General features: G+C 38.0%; 1 protein-coding gene across 6 annotated transcripts in view; it reads right to left on the bottom strand.

The window, feature by feature from the left end:
• Positions 1–16,037, bottom strand: part of PIGG (phosphatidylinositol glycan anchor biosynthesis, class G) — a 94,206-nt gene extending 78,169 nt beyond the window's left edge. For 3 of the 6 annotated variants that reach the window (XM_010566021.1, XM_010566022.1, XM_010566023.1), the window contains exons 1-7: positions 15,785–16,037; positions 13,301–13,506; positions 11,924–12,133; positions 10,213–10,401; positions 8,593–8,731; positions 5,902–6,114; positions 598–815 (exon numbers count right to left, since the gene is read on the bottom strand). In XM_010566021.1, coding sequence (XP_010564323.1) covers positions 598–815; positions 5,902–6,114; positions 8,593–8,731; positions 10,213–10,401; positions 11,924–12,133; positions 13,301–13,504 — 1,173 coding nt within the window. In that variant the 5' untranslated portion in view covers positions 13,505–13,506; positions 15,785–16,037. Of the gene's footprint in view, positions 1–597; positions 816–4,095; positions 4,173–5,901; positions 6,115–8,592; positions 8,732–10,212; positions 10,402–11,923; positions 12,134–13,300; positions 13,507–15,784 lie in introns of those variants that run through there. The other 3 variants (XR_774261.1, XM_010566024.1, XM_010566025.1) reach the window with 2 other exon arrangements.
• Between the last annotated feature and the right edge of the window lie 269 nt (positions 16,038–16,306).

The raw sequence follows: 16,306 nt of genomic DNA, 5'->3' as shown, positions 1-16,306 counted from the left end.
ACAGAGGATATTTTCAGCATTTAAGATTTGCCCAAAATATCAATGGCAGAGAACCACTTAAAATTCCAGACATGGGATATCTTATCTTTATTCCTACATGAGATACAAAATGGCAACCCAGCACCTTACAGCAAGTATTTATTTCAGGGCTCTACACCTATCAGTACAAAGAACAATTCTTGGAATTGTGGAAATTGCCCAACAGAAGTTATTGCCTGTTCCAAGCAGCTACACTCACTGTTGGATAAAGAGGAACAGGTAGGAACTTACTTGCCAGACTTTTTTTTTTTTAATGTAGTAATGCTACTCAAAAAGTAGAAGGCTAACTAATATGGGAGTTACTTAAGTTGTAGCACATCTTCATATTTACTGTAACTAGTTACACCAAAACATAAGTAGGTTCTATCAAAAGCTCTCTTTAATCATTTTAAGGGCCAAGTTACACTTTAAAAAGAATATTAATCTCATCCAAGAAGAAAGTCAGCCAACTCTAAGAGTTCATACTCGGTAATTCTAAAGACCAGTAAGAGTAGTCAAAACCCAGAAACTTTCACGTTTGTGCACTTAGTTTTTTCATAGAAAAGTGTATTTTCGTACCTCCATAATGATCACAGTCCCCACCATCATCGAATACACATCATATTGTGCCACTTGTTTGCTTAGTGAAGAACTCAGAGTCTTCAGGGCGTCCAAATATTGTTTCAGGACCTTTTTGCCAAGGTTTAAGAGTATTTCTGAATTATTCCCCTCTAAATACAGTTTGATCCAATTACTGTGGGACTTTTCTGCTATCTTAAAATGTTCATAGCCAGGATCTAAGGAGGAGGAAAGAAAAAAAAGGAAAAGAAAAGAGGTAAGAGGATCCCTGAACAAAGGAGGATTTAATTAGAGATGTGATCATATTTTTAAATTTGTTTGTATTAAAAAAAAATTTTATTTGTATAAAAAAAAATTGCTATGGGGTTGAAATTTTTTTCACACCTAGAAAGCTAAATTATTTTCCAGCAGCAAGACCATAATGAGCCAGTTACTCAGAATAAAAGCAATTAATCCCTAACCTGATAAAATGTCAAGACCTCTAAAAGTAACAAACTTATTAAAACATCCACTTACTCTTACAAAAGATTTCCAGGACAAACTTATCAAAATGCTTTAAATCCTGAAAAAAAAAGTCATGTTTTCCACTGGAGCCACTCATTATCCAGGCCATACTGTACAAGCCAAGTGGGAAATGATCAAATAGCTGATCTCTGGAGGAAACACCAAAGGACACACACACTGTACTGGGGACCTCAATTTTGCTGCAAAGCTAAGGAGAGTCAGTTGGTAACACAAAGTTAAAGACACAGGATGCAAGATTTTGAAGCGGTAATAGAAAAGTTAACAGCTGAAGAGCACAGTTTGGCTTCAGGCATTTGGACTATGAAGCTTTTGCAAAGCAATCCTCAGCAGTGAAACATGGTTAACTCTGCTACAGTGGAAGGATGGCCCACAGTCTAACTTGATTAAAAGAGAGAAACCCTGATGCTGCCACCAACCTATGGAAGCCAGACTCTTGTGGCAGAAGGTTATTTCATGGTGGCCTATCTGCATCTAAAAAATTCTGACCTGAAGCAAAATAAACAAAAACCAAACCAAAACCAAACAAATAATAAATTAAGAAAAACTCAGGAAAAAAACCAACCTCCAGGACACATATCCGTTGCCCATGCCTAGTCAATATTTTCTTGTAGAAATGTAGTTTTGATTAAGTCTTCTGGTAAATACATTTGTAAACAGGACTGCAGGTGAACACTGACAACACATATGAAGACTGTGGTCTGCTTTTGGAACTGGGGATGAGAACAAGACTAGCACTATACTGTGTCCCTGAAGGAAGTAATTTTAGATCAGCCATTAAATTCTGTGGGTTCACGGTTTAATGTGAGTACACTTTTTATATAGGTACAGAGACATTATGGTTTCCTTTCTTTTTCTCTTATACTGTAGAAACACGTCTGCCTTACTCTATTCCCTCTAAATTTATTTTAAAAGCTTGAGTGAGGACAACAGGAGACACAGGAATGAAGGAAACAGTCAAATCCTACATTTTAGAAGTCCTTTGCAAGTACAGCTGCAGTGGCCTTTCTACTACCTGTATTTCCCCTCACTAGTTATTCCACAGAATCCTTAACTTTACACAAACTGTTCTCATTCATACACACCAAAGCGTAGTGTGGAGAGACAATTTAAGTTGATTCAAAGGACACATGAAAGTACTCTACTAATCTCCCATCAACTACCATTGATTTTCATCATCAACTTTCCTATTACTAAACATTTACACAAAAAACTGCAGCGCAAAAAGCTGAGCCTTGATAGCCTTTTTGCTTCCCCAAAAGATATATTCAGCTGTGACAATAACCAGATTCTGCAAGTGAAAACAGAACATCATTTTGTTCTTACATGGAAAAAAATGTAAACACTCACTACAAGCATAAAGGTAAAAAAAAAAAAAGAAAACAGTTTCTGCCAAAATTATTATTGTGGGTCCTACATGCACCTGAAGAGCATTCCATTCACTTCATATAAGTTTAATTTCAAGAGCATTTATTTAAAATAGAACAATTAGGTCAGTTTCTGTGTTTTATTGTAAATGTGGAAAATGGCATTGTTCCTGAAAGCACTTAAGACATGTTTTCCCTCTTCATTTTATAGTTGCATCACCCCATACTCCAATACGCCATATGATATTTAAAATATTGCTCATTGAGTATAGTAAGCAATCACAATGTGAATTCAGTTGACAACACAAGGAAAGCAAGAGTATAACTTTCAGAAATTTGTATCCCACTGGACATTACGCTTTGTGTGAACATTCACATATATCTGTATTTTTTGCAAGAAATAAATGTTTAGTTTCACTTCACATTAATAATCCTTGCTATTTCCCTGCGATTTCACTTGAAAGTTAATGACAACTTAAGGGCAAGAAGGCCAATTTGGAAATATTTATATAGTAAGCCTATCGTTATCTTCCCATCTTGCAATCCATACCTTCTTAGATAAAAGTAGGGTAAAACATTTGCTGCACAGTTTCAGATGACAAGGGTTAAAGCAATGACTGAAGTAAGTTTGGTGTCACAAAGACTTAAGTTACAGCTCATTTTTACTCCTGGTAGATCAACAGTGTATCAGACTTGGAAAAAAACCAATGCGTTCTTTGTTAAGCCTTTTCAGCAAAAGTACATTATTAAGTCCAGAAACATTTAAAATTTTATTTCAAGTGAATGAAGATGAATGAAGTATTTCTATTGACAATTCTTGTACAGTTATGAAAGTATCGTGCTTACCATTTGTAAGTCTCTTATCAGTATAAGACACTTTGTGATCTACTACAGGCTGAATTCAAAGCAAGAATTTTAGAAAGCAATATTTAACTCAAAATGTCCAGTCTGGTCTCCCAAGACTTTGAACAGACTCCAAAGCATGCTGATCCTGCTATGCAGGAGGCTTGTGGGTATCTGCTAGAAAGCACAATTCAGCCAGCAGCAAACACCTGTATATCAAGATAGCTGCCAGTGCACATGGAGACATTCATTTCCCTATGGTAGTTCTTTGAACAATGAATTCCCTAGAAAGTTCCTCTTCCAATATATTTGAAATATTTAAATATTCATACTTTTGAGGAAATCCAGAAATCCATAAAGGATAACCTAAAATGAGCTTTAATCAAACTGAGATTTGACAAAACACTATTTCATTAAACAGAACATTGAAATGAGTTCAAGTTATATTTTGAAATCTAAATAAATTCTCTCCACATCTTCTGCTCCTGTTCTGCTCCCTTTTCATGCTTTTTGCCGTTTACTTCTTCATTCCTTTTAGCGTTTTTATTTCATTCTCATCTACCTCTTTCCATGCTGCTGCCCACCAAACTCATTCTGTCCATGTTATGAAAGATGACTGTTTTAGTCACACGCATATTTCTATTGCTGATATATAACAAGGAATGATTTAAAGATCCTGCAGAAAGGAATAAAGGATCACGGTTACCAAATTTCCTTTGAGAACTCCAATGATATCTGTCCAGTGGCACATTTGTATGCAGTAAGTAAAAAATGAGAAGGGTCATAGACTGGGTTGTTGAAGAAGCATTTTGGTAACTGGTGGGTAACATTTCCAAGTCACTCCTGCATTGGATATTCACAAGACAAGTTAAACTTAAGGCAAAATCCAAAGCGAGCTTGCCCAGTTACAAGTGTCCCAAAGCACTGGCAGCTGTTTACTTGCATAGTATTACATTAGCAATTTCTACTTCAGCCCCCCTCCATTGTTATCACATGCAAATGGCTATGCTTCCCAAGCATCTGTTTGATAACAATTTCACTTAGTTCCAGTCACAGGCAGCAATCATTTAAAAAAAAAATTATAAATATACGGAAAGAATGGATAATGTAAAAGTGACTTCTCCAGTTTCAATACACAAATCTCCCCATAACAATCAAATTATTTCAATACACACATGCATGTAATACAAGTTCAGGATTAGTTTCAAATTGAAAAGTGGATGCTCATTTTAATAACAACATCCAGCTTGTTCTCAAGTGTGACTCTTCATTCCACTGTGAAGTGCCTTTCAAGAAACAATCCTAGTTCATCATTTAGATGCATGTTCATAAGTTCAGAACATGAGGGAAGCATGCATTACTAGATACCCACAGCTGCCTACCTTACACTGAGGTATGAGCTTGCTTAGAAACCCAAAGCTGGAATTTTGTAACACAAAACACAGTGCTGGAATTTTCAGTAACACGACCATATCCTGAACTCCACCAACAAGGGAAGTTTCCTCACTTGACACAAATGGGTTAAGTGAGGAAATATGTGCAGAGAAAAAAATCAGAATATACGGAGCATGGGTCCTGCTATTGACATGTTCCTACTATAAGCAGCATTTGTTTTGTTAGACTCCTGGACAGGGTTTAATTATGATTAGAAGCCATGATATTGAAAGATAATTAATTCTTGACCTACAGTGATCATCTTGCTAAACTTTACATTGTTACCCACTTTAATTATTCATAGCTGTAACACAGCTCTGCATTCTCATCCAGTTATTTTAATGATTCAACAGATTATAAATCAAGTGACAAGAACTTCAAGCTTCACAGTCACTTTAAGACAACAACATCTTCTAAAGTCCATGGTAAAATTTTCTCCTTCATTCTCTGACTCAATTTTTTTCACATAATTATCATATTAACTTGCTTACTTATATTGCAGTTTATGTCATGCTTCCTAACAAAATACTACATTTTGCTAGGTTTGGTTTATTTTTTCCACTTGTTTTTTTATTCTTTCCTCCAAATACACACACACATACACATATATATATATATATGCACACATATGTGTATTTTTAATAAGCAACTTTGCAGTTCTCTAGGTTCTCACTCCAAATAAAGTCATACTTAAGAATGAAATAAAAAGATAACTTATCCTAAATTATTTCACAGGTTTACTTGAAGCACCTTTTTATTTGACCTAGAAAATTCACTTCATTGTGCTATTCCTCCAAATAGCTCAGGATCAGTGCCCTATGTAGGATACCTCACAAATAGCAGATATGAAACCACTGAGATTTAACTACACTGGCAGTTTTACTTTAATCTTACTCTTTCATCATTATTTATGCTCTTTTGCCTACTAGGAGTAGTAATGGTCACTAAAAAAACTTTATTCAGAGGCAGTGTGCCAGGTAGGTTACAGTAAGGACTGAACTCAGTATCATTTCTCCAAACACTGCTCTCAACTGAATGGTTAATTTGCAGTGCCATGCTGTACTCTTGAACTTAAAAGCCCAAACTGTGTTATAAACAATCTCCTTTTGTGTATGTAACTTTTTTTTAGCTGATTTACCTTTTTCATACGCAGGTGTATTCTCTTGCAGCAGTCTGCTAAGCTGGAACCCATTCAAGTGCACAAAACGTAGTTGTTCTCTCATTGTCTTGCCTCCCACAACTGGCAATATAAGGTTCCCAACACTGTTTCTTGAAATTGGTAGACCAAGACCTACTGCCAGCGTGCTAGCCAAATCAGTTTGCTGCACAAATCCAGGTTGGGTTAGTGGACCTAGAATCAACAAAAAAAAAAGGAAAAAAGAAAAAAAAAAAGAGAGAGGAAAACAGTACTGCAATAGCAGGCCCATTCTATTTCTCCAGAGACAGCTGGCATCTTGTTAGTTTCAAAATTTTTTCATTAGTGTTAGATCAGCTAGTTCAAGTGGTCTACAGAGAGCTGAGTAGTCTTTTTCAGCTGCTGTCCTCTGCTGTTGTAAAACCAAAATTTATTCAATTCTCAGCAAGCATCACTCTTCAATGCTAGCAACTACTGTAAACACAGCATGAATTTTATACAGGTACAAGGAAAGAGATGGTCCAGGAGATCACCTTAGTATGAAGTTGCAGCCTACATTCTAAGAGGGTTTGATAACTTCTACAGTAGAAAGAATAGAAGCACTACAGTAGACTAATTTAACGCATGAACAAAGCATGAGAACCTATAATAATGCTGACAGCATTCTAGAAGCTTCTCGATATAATGATAATAGCTCAAGATTTAATTAATATCAGGTTGCTAGGGAAACAGAATTAGAGGTCAGGTAAAGAATGCTGAGGCCCAAATCCGTGGCTCCATGCAGGCAAACCGAGTGATTTTTAAAGGGTTCTGTGCAGGATCCCATTACCTTACTGCAGTTATCAGAATTAGCCTTCAGTCCCACAGACATCTACACATGTGAATTATTTCACTAAAGTAAGTAACCTTTCGTTTGTCTTGCCAATTGTTTCTTTGTGTGCTTTACTAGTTACATAACAGTGTTTTTCTATTATGCTTTACTTCATTCTCTTTGTAACTCCAGCCATTGAGTGTTTTGACTTAAATATAGTACAGAAAGAATTCTATATACAGTCTTTATTACTCTCAAGGCTCCCTTTAAGAGCATTAGAACTTCTCTCATTTCTCATCTAGCTCTGATTAATCCCACACTTGTATAGAATGCCATCTATAATCCCTAAAGCCTCTTTGCATGAGTGCCTGTTATGTCAGCAGTTTTCAGATTCCATCTTTAAAGGCAAGTTCTTAACTGGTTAAAAAAAGCCAAACTAGCAAATGCATTTAGCCAATCATGGGTGACACGTCTCTGTAGAAGGCTACACAAGTAATATTCTGACAGCATACTAAATGCAAAAGCCCACAGGATTACTATTTTGAGGTCTACCAAATTAACCACAGTACATTTTGTTTACAGTAGGATCATAAGGAGCAGTCGCTAGAATACTGATTACTGTAGCAATGAGAAGCAAGCTGCTGGATATTTACATGGGCATCATTAGAAATCACAAACTCGATCCCAGAAGACAGGTGAATAGATACATTTCACTGTATTGTAAAAACTGGACGTTCAATTTAAACCTAACAGAAACTAATCCCAGTAAACAAGAGATTGCATTTCCAGAGTCTACACTCATGTGGCCTGGTTGTCAACACATACCAGTGAAATTTATAAAGCAAAACCTTACCTGAGAGCTTTGGTCAGCTCTTTACTTTGTTTTGGTTTTGTATCTGAAAAGAGTTCAATGACTCCTCAAGCAATGCTTTCTACTGCAGCTGGATAACAGCTTTATAAAGGACAGGCTGATAAATGTACTTCCACTGTGCTGCAGGAACCTCCAGCTAGATAAACAAGGCAAGGTTCTGCAAACAGGCTTTAAAAGCAAGGAAATCAGATGGAAATGAGCAAGAGGCAGAAGGAAAGGCAGAGGGAAGTGTTATTTTGAAGAAAATATTCGCTCCTGGTATAACTACATTTCACCAATTCACTCAGTCAAGGAGTTTATTCAAGCAAGACTCTACAAATGTAGGCTAAAGATTCTCTACCACACCATTCCCTTCTTGCCTCTTACCTTAAGCTATACTATACAAGTAGAAAATGAGTTTCAGAAACAGATAAACTCACATGAATGAGTTAAAATTAACTGCCTGGCCAATACAGTAAATACACACATGCTCCATATTCTTTCATAAAGCTTAGCAATCAATAGTCATGTTTTCACTGCTGTCATCTCTCACCCTTTGACAAGAGCAATCTTCCTCTTTCCTGTTACTCTCAGCATGAGAAATTGTCATTCACTCATCTATCCTGGCTGCCTGAGAGGAAAGAATGGAGGCCAGGGAAATATTCCGGCCAAGAAAGACAAAACTTAAAACTCACTTCCAATAGGATTCTATTTCTAATCCTATCCATTTACCAGTATCCCAGGATCCTGAAAACAGAACTCATTAGCTCTCAACACTGCAGTAGGACAGTGCTGCAAAAGGTTATCACCTGAGAAATACCCAATTCTCTCAGTGGTTACAAAGCTTAAGCCATGATTTCACCATGACACAGATGCAAACTGTGGCTTTAAACCAGAGGTTTAGGTCACACAGAATGGGCCTTGCCAGATATCTGTAGAACAAACCAGAGCACTTTTGAGGAAGAATTCTAGAGCTAATATAAATTAGAGATGGCAATGTGTATTAAAAAGGTCAAGCCTCTTTGATCCTTACCACTTCTCTTTTCAAAAGCAGAGCTGATAAACAGCAGTGGTGTGTGCACTTCTCCGTCTGAAGAACCACCATGACTACCTGTTTCAGACATCCCATGATCCCCACAGACAACTAGCAAATTTGGCAGAGAAGCTTCTTCCTGCAAGTCACAGAAATAAATTTAAGTTACTGTACAAACAAGATGTGTATATATAATGCTTCACTATCTTTATAACTTTCATACATGAATATTTCTCAAAATAAATTTCATTTTTTAAATTGGCTCACAACACCTGGGACAGATTACAAGAGATGTCTGCAACTAAGCGTTATGCAGTAATATTAATTTTTAACAGTTAAGGCACACATACGTATCTAACATACTTGTCAGTATGTTACAAAAACCACAAAAAAGCTTTTAAAAAAACCCTCATTTACAGAGTCACAAGAAATTGACTGAAGGATTAAATAAAGGTCATCAGACTCTGGGAAGAAAACCGGGAGTCCAGGAGCAGCAGCATTAACAGAGAAGTATTCCTCACCTACATTCCTTCAGCATCATTGAGCTTCTAATATAAATGCTAAATTATTAGTATTGTAAATATTAATATAATAGAAATTTAATATAGAACTATAACCCTATTTCTAATAGTCTCTAGTCTCTCAAGTGCTTTTGGGGTAGAAATTTGACATGACTGATGTCAAATGATGTTTCTTTTTCTGAAGAAAGAGAAGCATAAGTGAAGCCTGTCCAACAATTTTGAGCTTACAAATCAAAGACACCAGAAAATACTGTCATTCAAGCTTTTTGTCATCTCTAGTTAATACCAGTACCTATTGTATCCAAAAGTAAAGTGCTTTTATTATTTCTGTAGTCTAAAATGGAGATAAAGGCTTGCATATAGTTGGCAAAAGGAAAACATACCAACAAACTGCAGTAAAACTGCTGCAATGTTCATGAGAGTGTAACCTGCACAAGCAGGATTTAACCTCTCTTTTCATACAATAGTATCCATTTGTCTAAAAATACTATTGAAATTTTATGAGCAGCTATTCTGACTTACAGTTGCCAAAAACAAACAAGAAAAAAGCTTCAGGCCATTTGGAATTAGGACTTGGTATTTCAACATCCAGACTATTTAGATAAGTGACATCATATATTTCTGTATCTAAAACCAGATTCAGATCTGGTAATTTATGTGCTACATTTAGCATAAGAAAAATGCTGTTTACAACCACCAGTTCCATTTGAATCTTTTCAATATCTAAGAATTAGGTATGCCTTCACAACTGTAGAAATCAGACCCATTAGCTATACATGCCCATTATTCCTTCTGCTGAATTTCATTACTAGAAAGCACACCAACCACCATTTTAATTCATGAGTGATACGAGAATTCTGGCACGTATTCCTCTCCTCTTCCTGCACACCAAGGGGGAGTTATTTCCCACAGCTGTTCAGCCAGCAAGTCCTTAAAAATGCTACACTATACTGTTAGCTGGGGAATGGCCAGGGAAGGAAAAGAAGAGAAGAATACTCGCTTTGGTCTAGGAATAAACAAGCTACCACCCACAAAAAAGCAAGCATTATAAAGTTAGTCCACAACTAACAGACATTGATCCAAGAAGGAGCTATATTACCTTTGAAAGAAGAGAAATATGAATCTTCTTCAGGATGTTATCCATTTCACGAAGTTTTGGTCCCACTAATGGGCTATTTGGCCCAGTCATATGTCCAATATGGTCCAATCCCAGGTAATGCAGTATTAGGAGATCCCAGTCTTCTCTCTTCAAAACTCCATCCAAATGCCTGGTAACATTATCATCAACCTCAGAAATAAAAGGAAAACAATGAAAAGGTAAAAATAATTTCCCTCTTGTAAAAAGCATAGAAAAATTAGATCACACTACCCATGAAAATTCTGTAGAAGCTGATGAGAATTACAGTCACTCACAATGTTAACAAGGAAAAAAAAAAGAAAGAAAAAAAATCAGATTGATTACTTCAATGCCAGGCAGTCAAAAAATCTGCCTTATAAAACAGATTCTTCACCCCATTTCACTCTTTTCTGATTATGGGGCATCAGGTTACATACAAACAGAGAAACTGGGTTGCTGTGCTTCCACAGATACTTTTAAAAACAGTTTCAAGAAATTTTCAGTCACTTTTGTCCTTCATGCTCCTGACTTACCACTTCACAAGAAGCAGTTACAGGAACAAAGCCTCTCTTTGGAGCTTGGAAGCACAGAGGAAAAAAACCCACTCCTGCTCTTTCAACTCAATTTTGGCTACTGTGCAAATGCAAAAAGATTGTACTTGCTGTGAGAAAAAGAACTGACAACGTAGCAAGAAAGAAAAATTATTTGAAAAGTGCTATTTGGAGCCTGACTCACATGTTCTCCTGCTAAGGTTGACAACCTATTTTTGGTTGCATGTATTTCTCCCTGGATATTAAAAATCCTTACAAAATTTCACATGCAACACTGCTTTGTTGACTGTGGGTGTAACTACCTAAAAAATGATAAAAAGCTTTCTGTCTAATGGACTATATTCAGAAAGCATAGACTGCATAAAGAGCTTGAGAGACATATAATCGCAGACCCAGCAGCATGTCTGCACTTTTCCACTCCATATTGAAGCTTCTGCCAGTCTTATTAGAGTAACCAATTAAAACTGCCTTCCAATTCACATGTTAGACCTATATAACTTCCTTAAACATGATAATAAGTCAGTAGCAGCAGGCCAATCACCTGAGGTTTTACAAATTATAAAGGTTCAAAATATGAACTAATATTGCCTAGCCATTTACTCTTTTGCCCAGAGTGTGCCCAGAATAAGATTTTTCACAATTAGTTTCATTACTTTCTATGCTCCTTCTTTGGTAACATACTGAAACGCTACTCATATTGCAACTACAAAAGTGATACAATACTATACAAAGTATGCCTCTAAGAGACCAAGATTATATATTAATGGGCCTTTTAAAGATGGCACATACTAATATAAATGTGATAGCAAACTGGAAACATGTATAGTGGAATTTTTAAGCAAAGCAAGTGGTCTAACTTCCTACCACAACAAGTTTTGTGAGAATATATGTTTAGGATAAAGTTATACAGTAACACACTATTTGTTACGGTATCATCCAAACACTTCCCACAGCATATGTATGAGGGACTGAAATGCATAGCTCCATATTGTCAATACTGAAAAAAAGATATAAATCCCATTTCTATTTAATTGCCAGGTTCGTATTTCAGAACAAGGATAGTTTTACTCATTCATTCTTAGAAGTTGCCACTTTGTGTCTGTACTCACATAATTTAACTTGGGATTATCAAAGCCTCTCACCTCTGTAAAGTCTGACACAAAAAAGGATGTTGTTCCATCATATTCCACAAAATGCTTTGGAAACAATTTAACCCAAGTATCATCACCGTAGAAGATTATCCTTCTCCCAGCTGTTTTTGCCTGCCATATCAGGTTGTCATCCAACAGAGCTGGAGAATTGAGGTTCACAATAACATCAATGAAACCAGGTATACTACCTGTCATCAAAGCCTACATAAAACAAGAAAAGAGACATACTAACAGAAAAAGTTTACAGTACTTAGAAAACAGTATTACTGTAAGAGGAAGCAATGAAGCAGAGGGCAGATAAATTATACTTTCAATAAAGAAACATAATAAAGTAAAAGAACACATGAGCTGCCATGCCACATCACATCACCTGGTACAACACAGTGCTAACTGATGTCTGAGATAATAACTGCTTTAAGGAAAGGTAAAAATAATATTTTCTTAACTTGTGGACAGCAAAATGACTTTGTATGCCAGCTGAAATTCGCCTCATTTACTGGTCATTGAATCACGAAAAAGGTGGTTTAGAAGGCCTAAGTAAACTGACTTAACACAACAATAACAATGGTGCACACTCAAAACAGTAACTAATAATCTTCTAGAAAATGCAACGAAGTCCACCTATCAAGAGTTACCAGGCTGTCTCCCACTCACTCTCTCACTGGCCTTCCAGCTGACCTACCAAAGCTCACTCCCTCAGCATCTTTAATGCAAGAAATGTCACTCAGATCTACCACTGAGAAGCCTGGTTGATCAAGTATTTTGATGACACAGCCACAATTCATTTTTTAGTTACCCGGAACTTGGCACAATTTTCTTTTTAAGCTCTGCAAAAACATCCCTATGACAAAACAAATTTACACTAAACTGGATTTCTCACCAGAAGTTACAAGAACACAGAGAAATACTATCAAAAGTGTTCTTAGATAGAAGACAAATGGAAAATTTGATGACTGAGAGGCTACTGCCTTCCTGTGATTACAAATAAAAAATTATGTCAAACATTTAAGCTTGCACTAGGGCCTCAACTGCGCTTAACTGATTCTCACAGACCTTCCCACCACAGAGCTACCAAATGAAGGAATGAAACAAGGCAAGGGAACTTAAGTGGAAGTTGCAACCTCTTCCTCTTACTCTGCCTCTCTACTCTCCTTCAATCCCTGACCTGACTTTTCCTGCAGGCAGCACCTCTGGGCCATGGCAAATCAGGACTCTATCACAGGCACTACTACAGCAAAGCAAGTTCCAGCCACAAACTGCAGTAACACAGCAAACCTGCCTTTTATGTCAACTCTGAACATATGTAACAACTCAGCCTTCAAAACTTTCTCAAACAAAACAACCCTAAGTGGAAAAAAAAATACTTACCTTAATTCGAGGCATAGTCACAGTGGGTGGCTTTGCTTCAGCGATGAAACTGTAGGATGTCCCTTTTTCAACAACTTGTGTGGTATACGGCATGAACTGTTTACCTTTGGATCCAAACACAAAGTCATCTCTCAAAGCATCTATCAGCACAATGACAACTTTTTTGAAAAGTGGTGGTGGAATTTTGGTCCAGTTAGAAACCATTCCTAAACAACAAAAAAAGGGTATATAAAAGTCATCAATGAATTTTAACAAGGGCTACACAGAAGTTAAAGGACAACTTTACCACAGAAATTAGTGCTTCCAACTTCTTTATTAACTTTACATTCAGAAGCAAGAAGTTGCAAACAATAGCAAACATGAGGAATAATCAGAGGAAGCTGAGTTTTCAGGCCATCCAGCACAGGAATGACACAACAACAACAAAAAATCCAATACAGCATCTAGGAAGGAAAACAAAATGTGAATGAAATGCACATAAAGTCAGGGTTTTTACTCTCGTTCAGAGTAAAATGTGCTTCTGAATAAGTGGTTGACAATTTGGAAAGGTCACAATGCTGTGTCTAACAAGAGAACCTCAAAAAACAGCCTCAGAAACTGTATTTTGGGGTATGTAGGTAAGCGTCAATAAATTGACATTCACAGACTCGTTACTGCTAGTGATTTTTCCAGATAAGGAAACTGGGGAGGGGGGCACAGCAGGGGGAAGAAGGAAGTCTCAACAATAACAAAGTGTTGCTAACTGCCAGCAACACTGATTAAAATTATAATGTTGTTTTTCCAGGACTTGAATTACCAACTTAGCAGGCATGCTTTGGCTCTCAGTGGAAAACAAGCAGGCACAACTGGATGTACTGTACTGTTAGTTAAACCTTTCTCATAGCTTGCTTAAGGAAACAAAACCTGCTGGACACCAAAAATGTTCAGATCACAAACACATACACCCTACTCACAACTCCGTGCTACAGTGTTATTCATCAGTAAGTCAAAGTATTGAGAAGTGCAAAGGAATTAGGAGTCGATTACAAGCCATCTGAAAATACTTACTATAAGATGGCTAAAGCAACACATTGTGCAACTCTTGGCATGCAGCATGCTTATTTATCCCTGCTATGTTTATTTAGAAAAGTTATTTTAACTGAAGCCGAACTTCTGTAAGCAGTGAAGAAAACCAGAGGTTCTACCAAAAATTTACCACAATGTGCTGCAAGGACTCACTGTTTTACAAGCAACTACACCATTTTATCAATCATCCCACAGGCAAAACAGCATGGATTCAATGGCAGTTAGGGCTTACAAAGTGAAACATTCAGGAAATACAGAAGCACTGAAGAAATACTTTTCTGAACAGATCTAAAGTAGGCCAAAAGCCTTCTGTATCATGGTTTAGTAAGCAATCCCCTGCCTTTAGAGCTTATCATCCTGACCAAGAGATCACTCTGCATGCAAACTGTAATGCAAGAACTACAGAAAGGAAGTATTCTTCCACTGCCACTCCATTTTTGCCTACCTATACCTAGGATTACTACTGACATGCCTAAATTTAAACTGTTTGTAGAGTCCTGTGGTAGACATCTATACTCTTCAACTCAAATCAGTCTTTTCAAAACCCAGTTGTCTGACACTTCCCTCCCACGCAAATAGTCTCCTTCCATGTTAGTCTCCTGCTACTAATCACATGTGAATGTGACATTTCACTCACAGTGGCCTATCAAACATCTCTTAACAGTCTTGGTAACCACCAGCTAAAAAGCAACCTGTCATTTGGCAGCATCCACTCGGGTCTGTTACCGGATTAGATTCTTTCAGTGTTCCTGCTAAAGTGATATCACCACACCATGCTCTGAGTTACACAACCTTCTCTTCCCTCTACTGTTTCTCACAGTTTAAGTAAGCTTATCCCAACATACATAATGTCATACACTTTAGAAGAATTAACAATAACAAGTGGCTAAAGACCCAGTTTGGTAGTTACAGCAAGAGCTTTGTATGAGCAAAATACCAATTAACCTGAAGTTTCACCCCATGAGTTCCAAACACTGGTGAAGAACGCTCCTTCAAGTACACATTCCTCTTCTTCACCTTATTTTAATGCAACTTGTGACTGGACATATAAGACACATATGTATCAGCACATCCTCTACCGGCTCTTCATTAAAAGATGCTTGCAAACTTTGGTTTCACAATTTCAGCTAAGGAATACAGCAGAATCTGTAGAGACCATAATTTCAGAGAAACGGTACTGGACAGTAATACTGTGCATTTTGCAATCTGACTGGACTGTGAAGGAAACCCATATTACGACGGTTGCTTTCCTCACTACTGAAGTGTTAAAGTCTCCCTAAAGTGGTATTAAGCCACTCACACACCGCAGTGAGCACCACAGAAACAATGATCCTCAAGCACAACATGACCAGTAAGTTGACAGAGCAAGCACGTGAAGCGTTACAACTGAAAGGTCATTATTTAATACAAACAGCTTACCGTTAAAAAGCACGGGTATGGCGGCTGCATCAGAGATAGGGAAAGGGGAATAAAACCACAGAAAAGCGCACCCCTCCAAAAACGTGACAGCCAATGCTCGGAGGCTGTTTTGCACCTGCGAGCGGATACTGCTGGCGGCCGTCGAGGACCACAGGCGAAGTCAGTTAAGTTCTAAGCTATTTCGGCAGCGGGTCTGGAAACACGGCGGCTCTACAGAAAGCCGTCCCGCGGCACCGGGGGGCCCGACGGCACAGGGCTGGCACCAGCTGCCCCTGCCTCCGCGACCTCCCAACCCGGGAGGCTCAACACGAACCGACGGCGGCAGACGCAGCGGTGAGCGGCAGGACACCCGGCCCCGCCGGCGCTGCCCGGCCCTGTCCCTCAGCCCGCCTGGCCCAGGCCGAGGAGCGGGGGTCACGGCGGCAACCGTTGCTCGGGGCTGCGGGCGTGGTGGTCCTAGTGAGCAGGAGCCGCCCGTGCTGGGCGGCGGGGGAGGAGGGCTGCCTCGGCGATCGGCGGGGG

Source organism: Haliaeetus leucocephalus, unplaced genomic scaffold (genome assembly GCF_000737465.1).
Source record: "Haliaeetus leucocephalus isolate CR32 unplaced genomic scaffold, Haliaeetus_leucocephalus-4.0 Scaffold201, whole genome shotgun sequence".
In the NCBI taxonomy this organism is placed as follows: domain Eukaryota; kingdom Metazoa; phylum Chordata; class Aves; order Accipitriformes; family Accipitridae; genus Haliaeetus; species Haliaeetus leucocephalus.
Note: the sequence above shows the minus strand (reverse complement) of the source record. Positions and strands in the feature narration are given on the sequence as shown.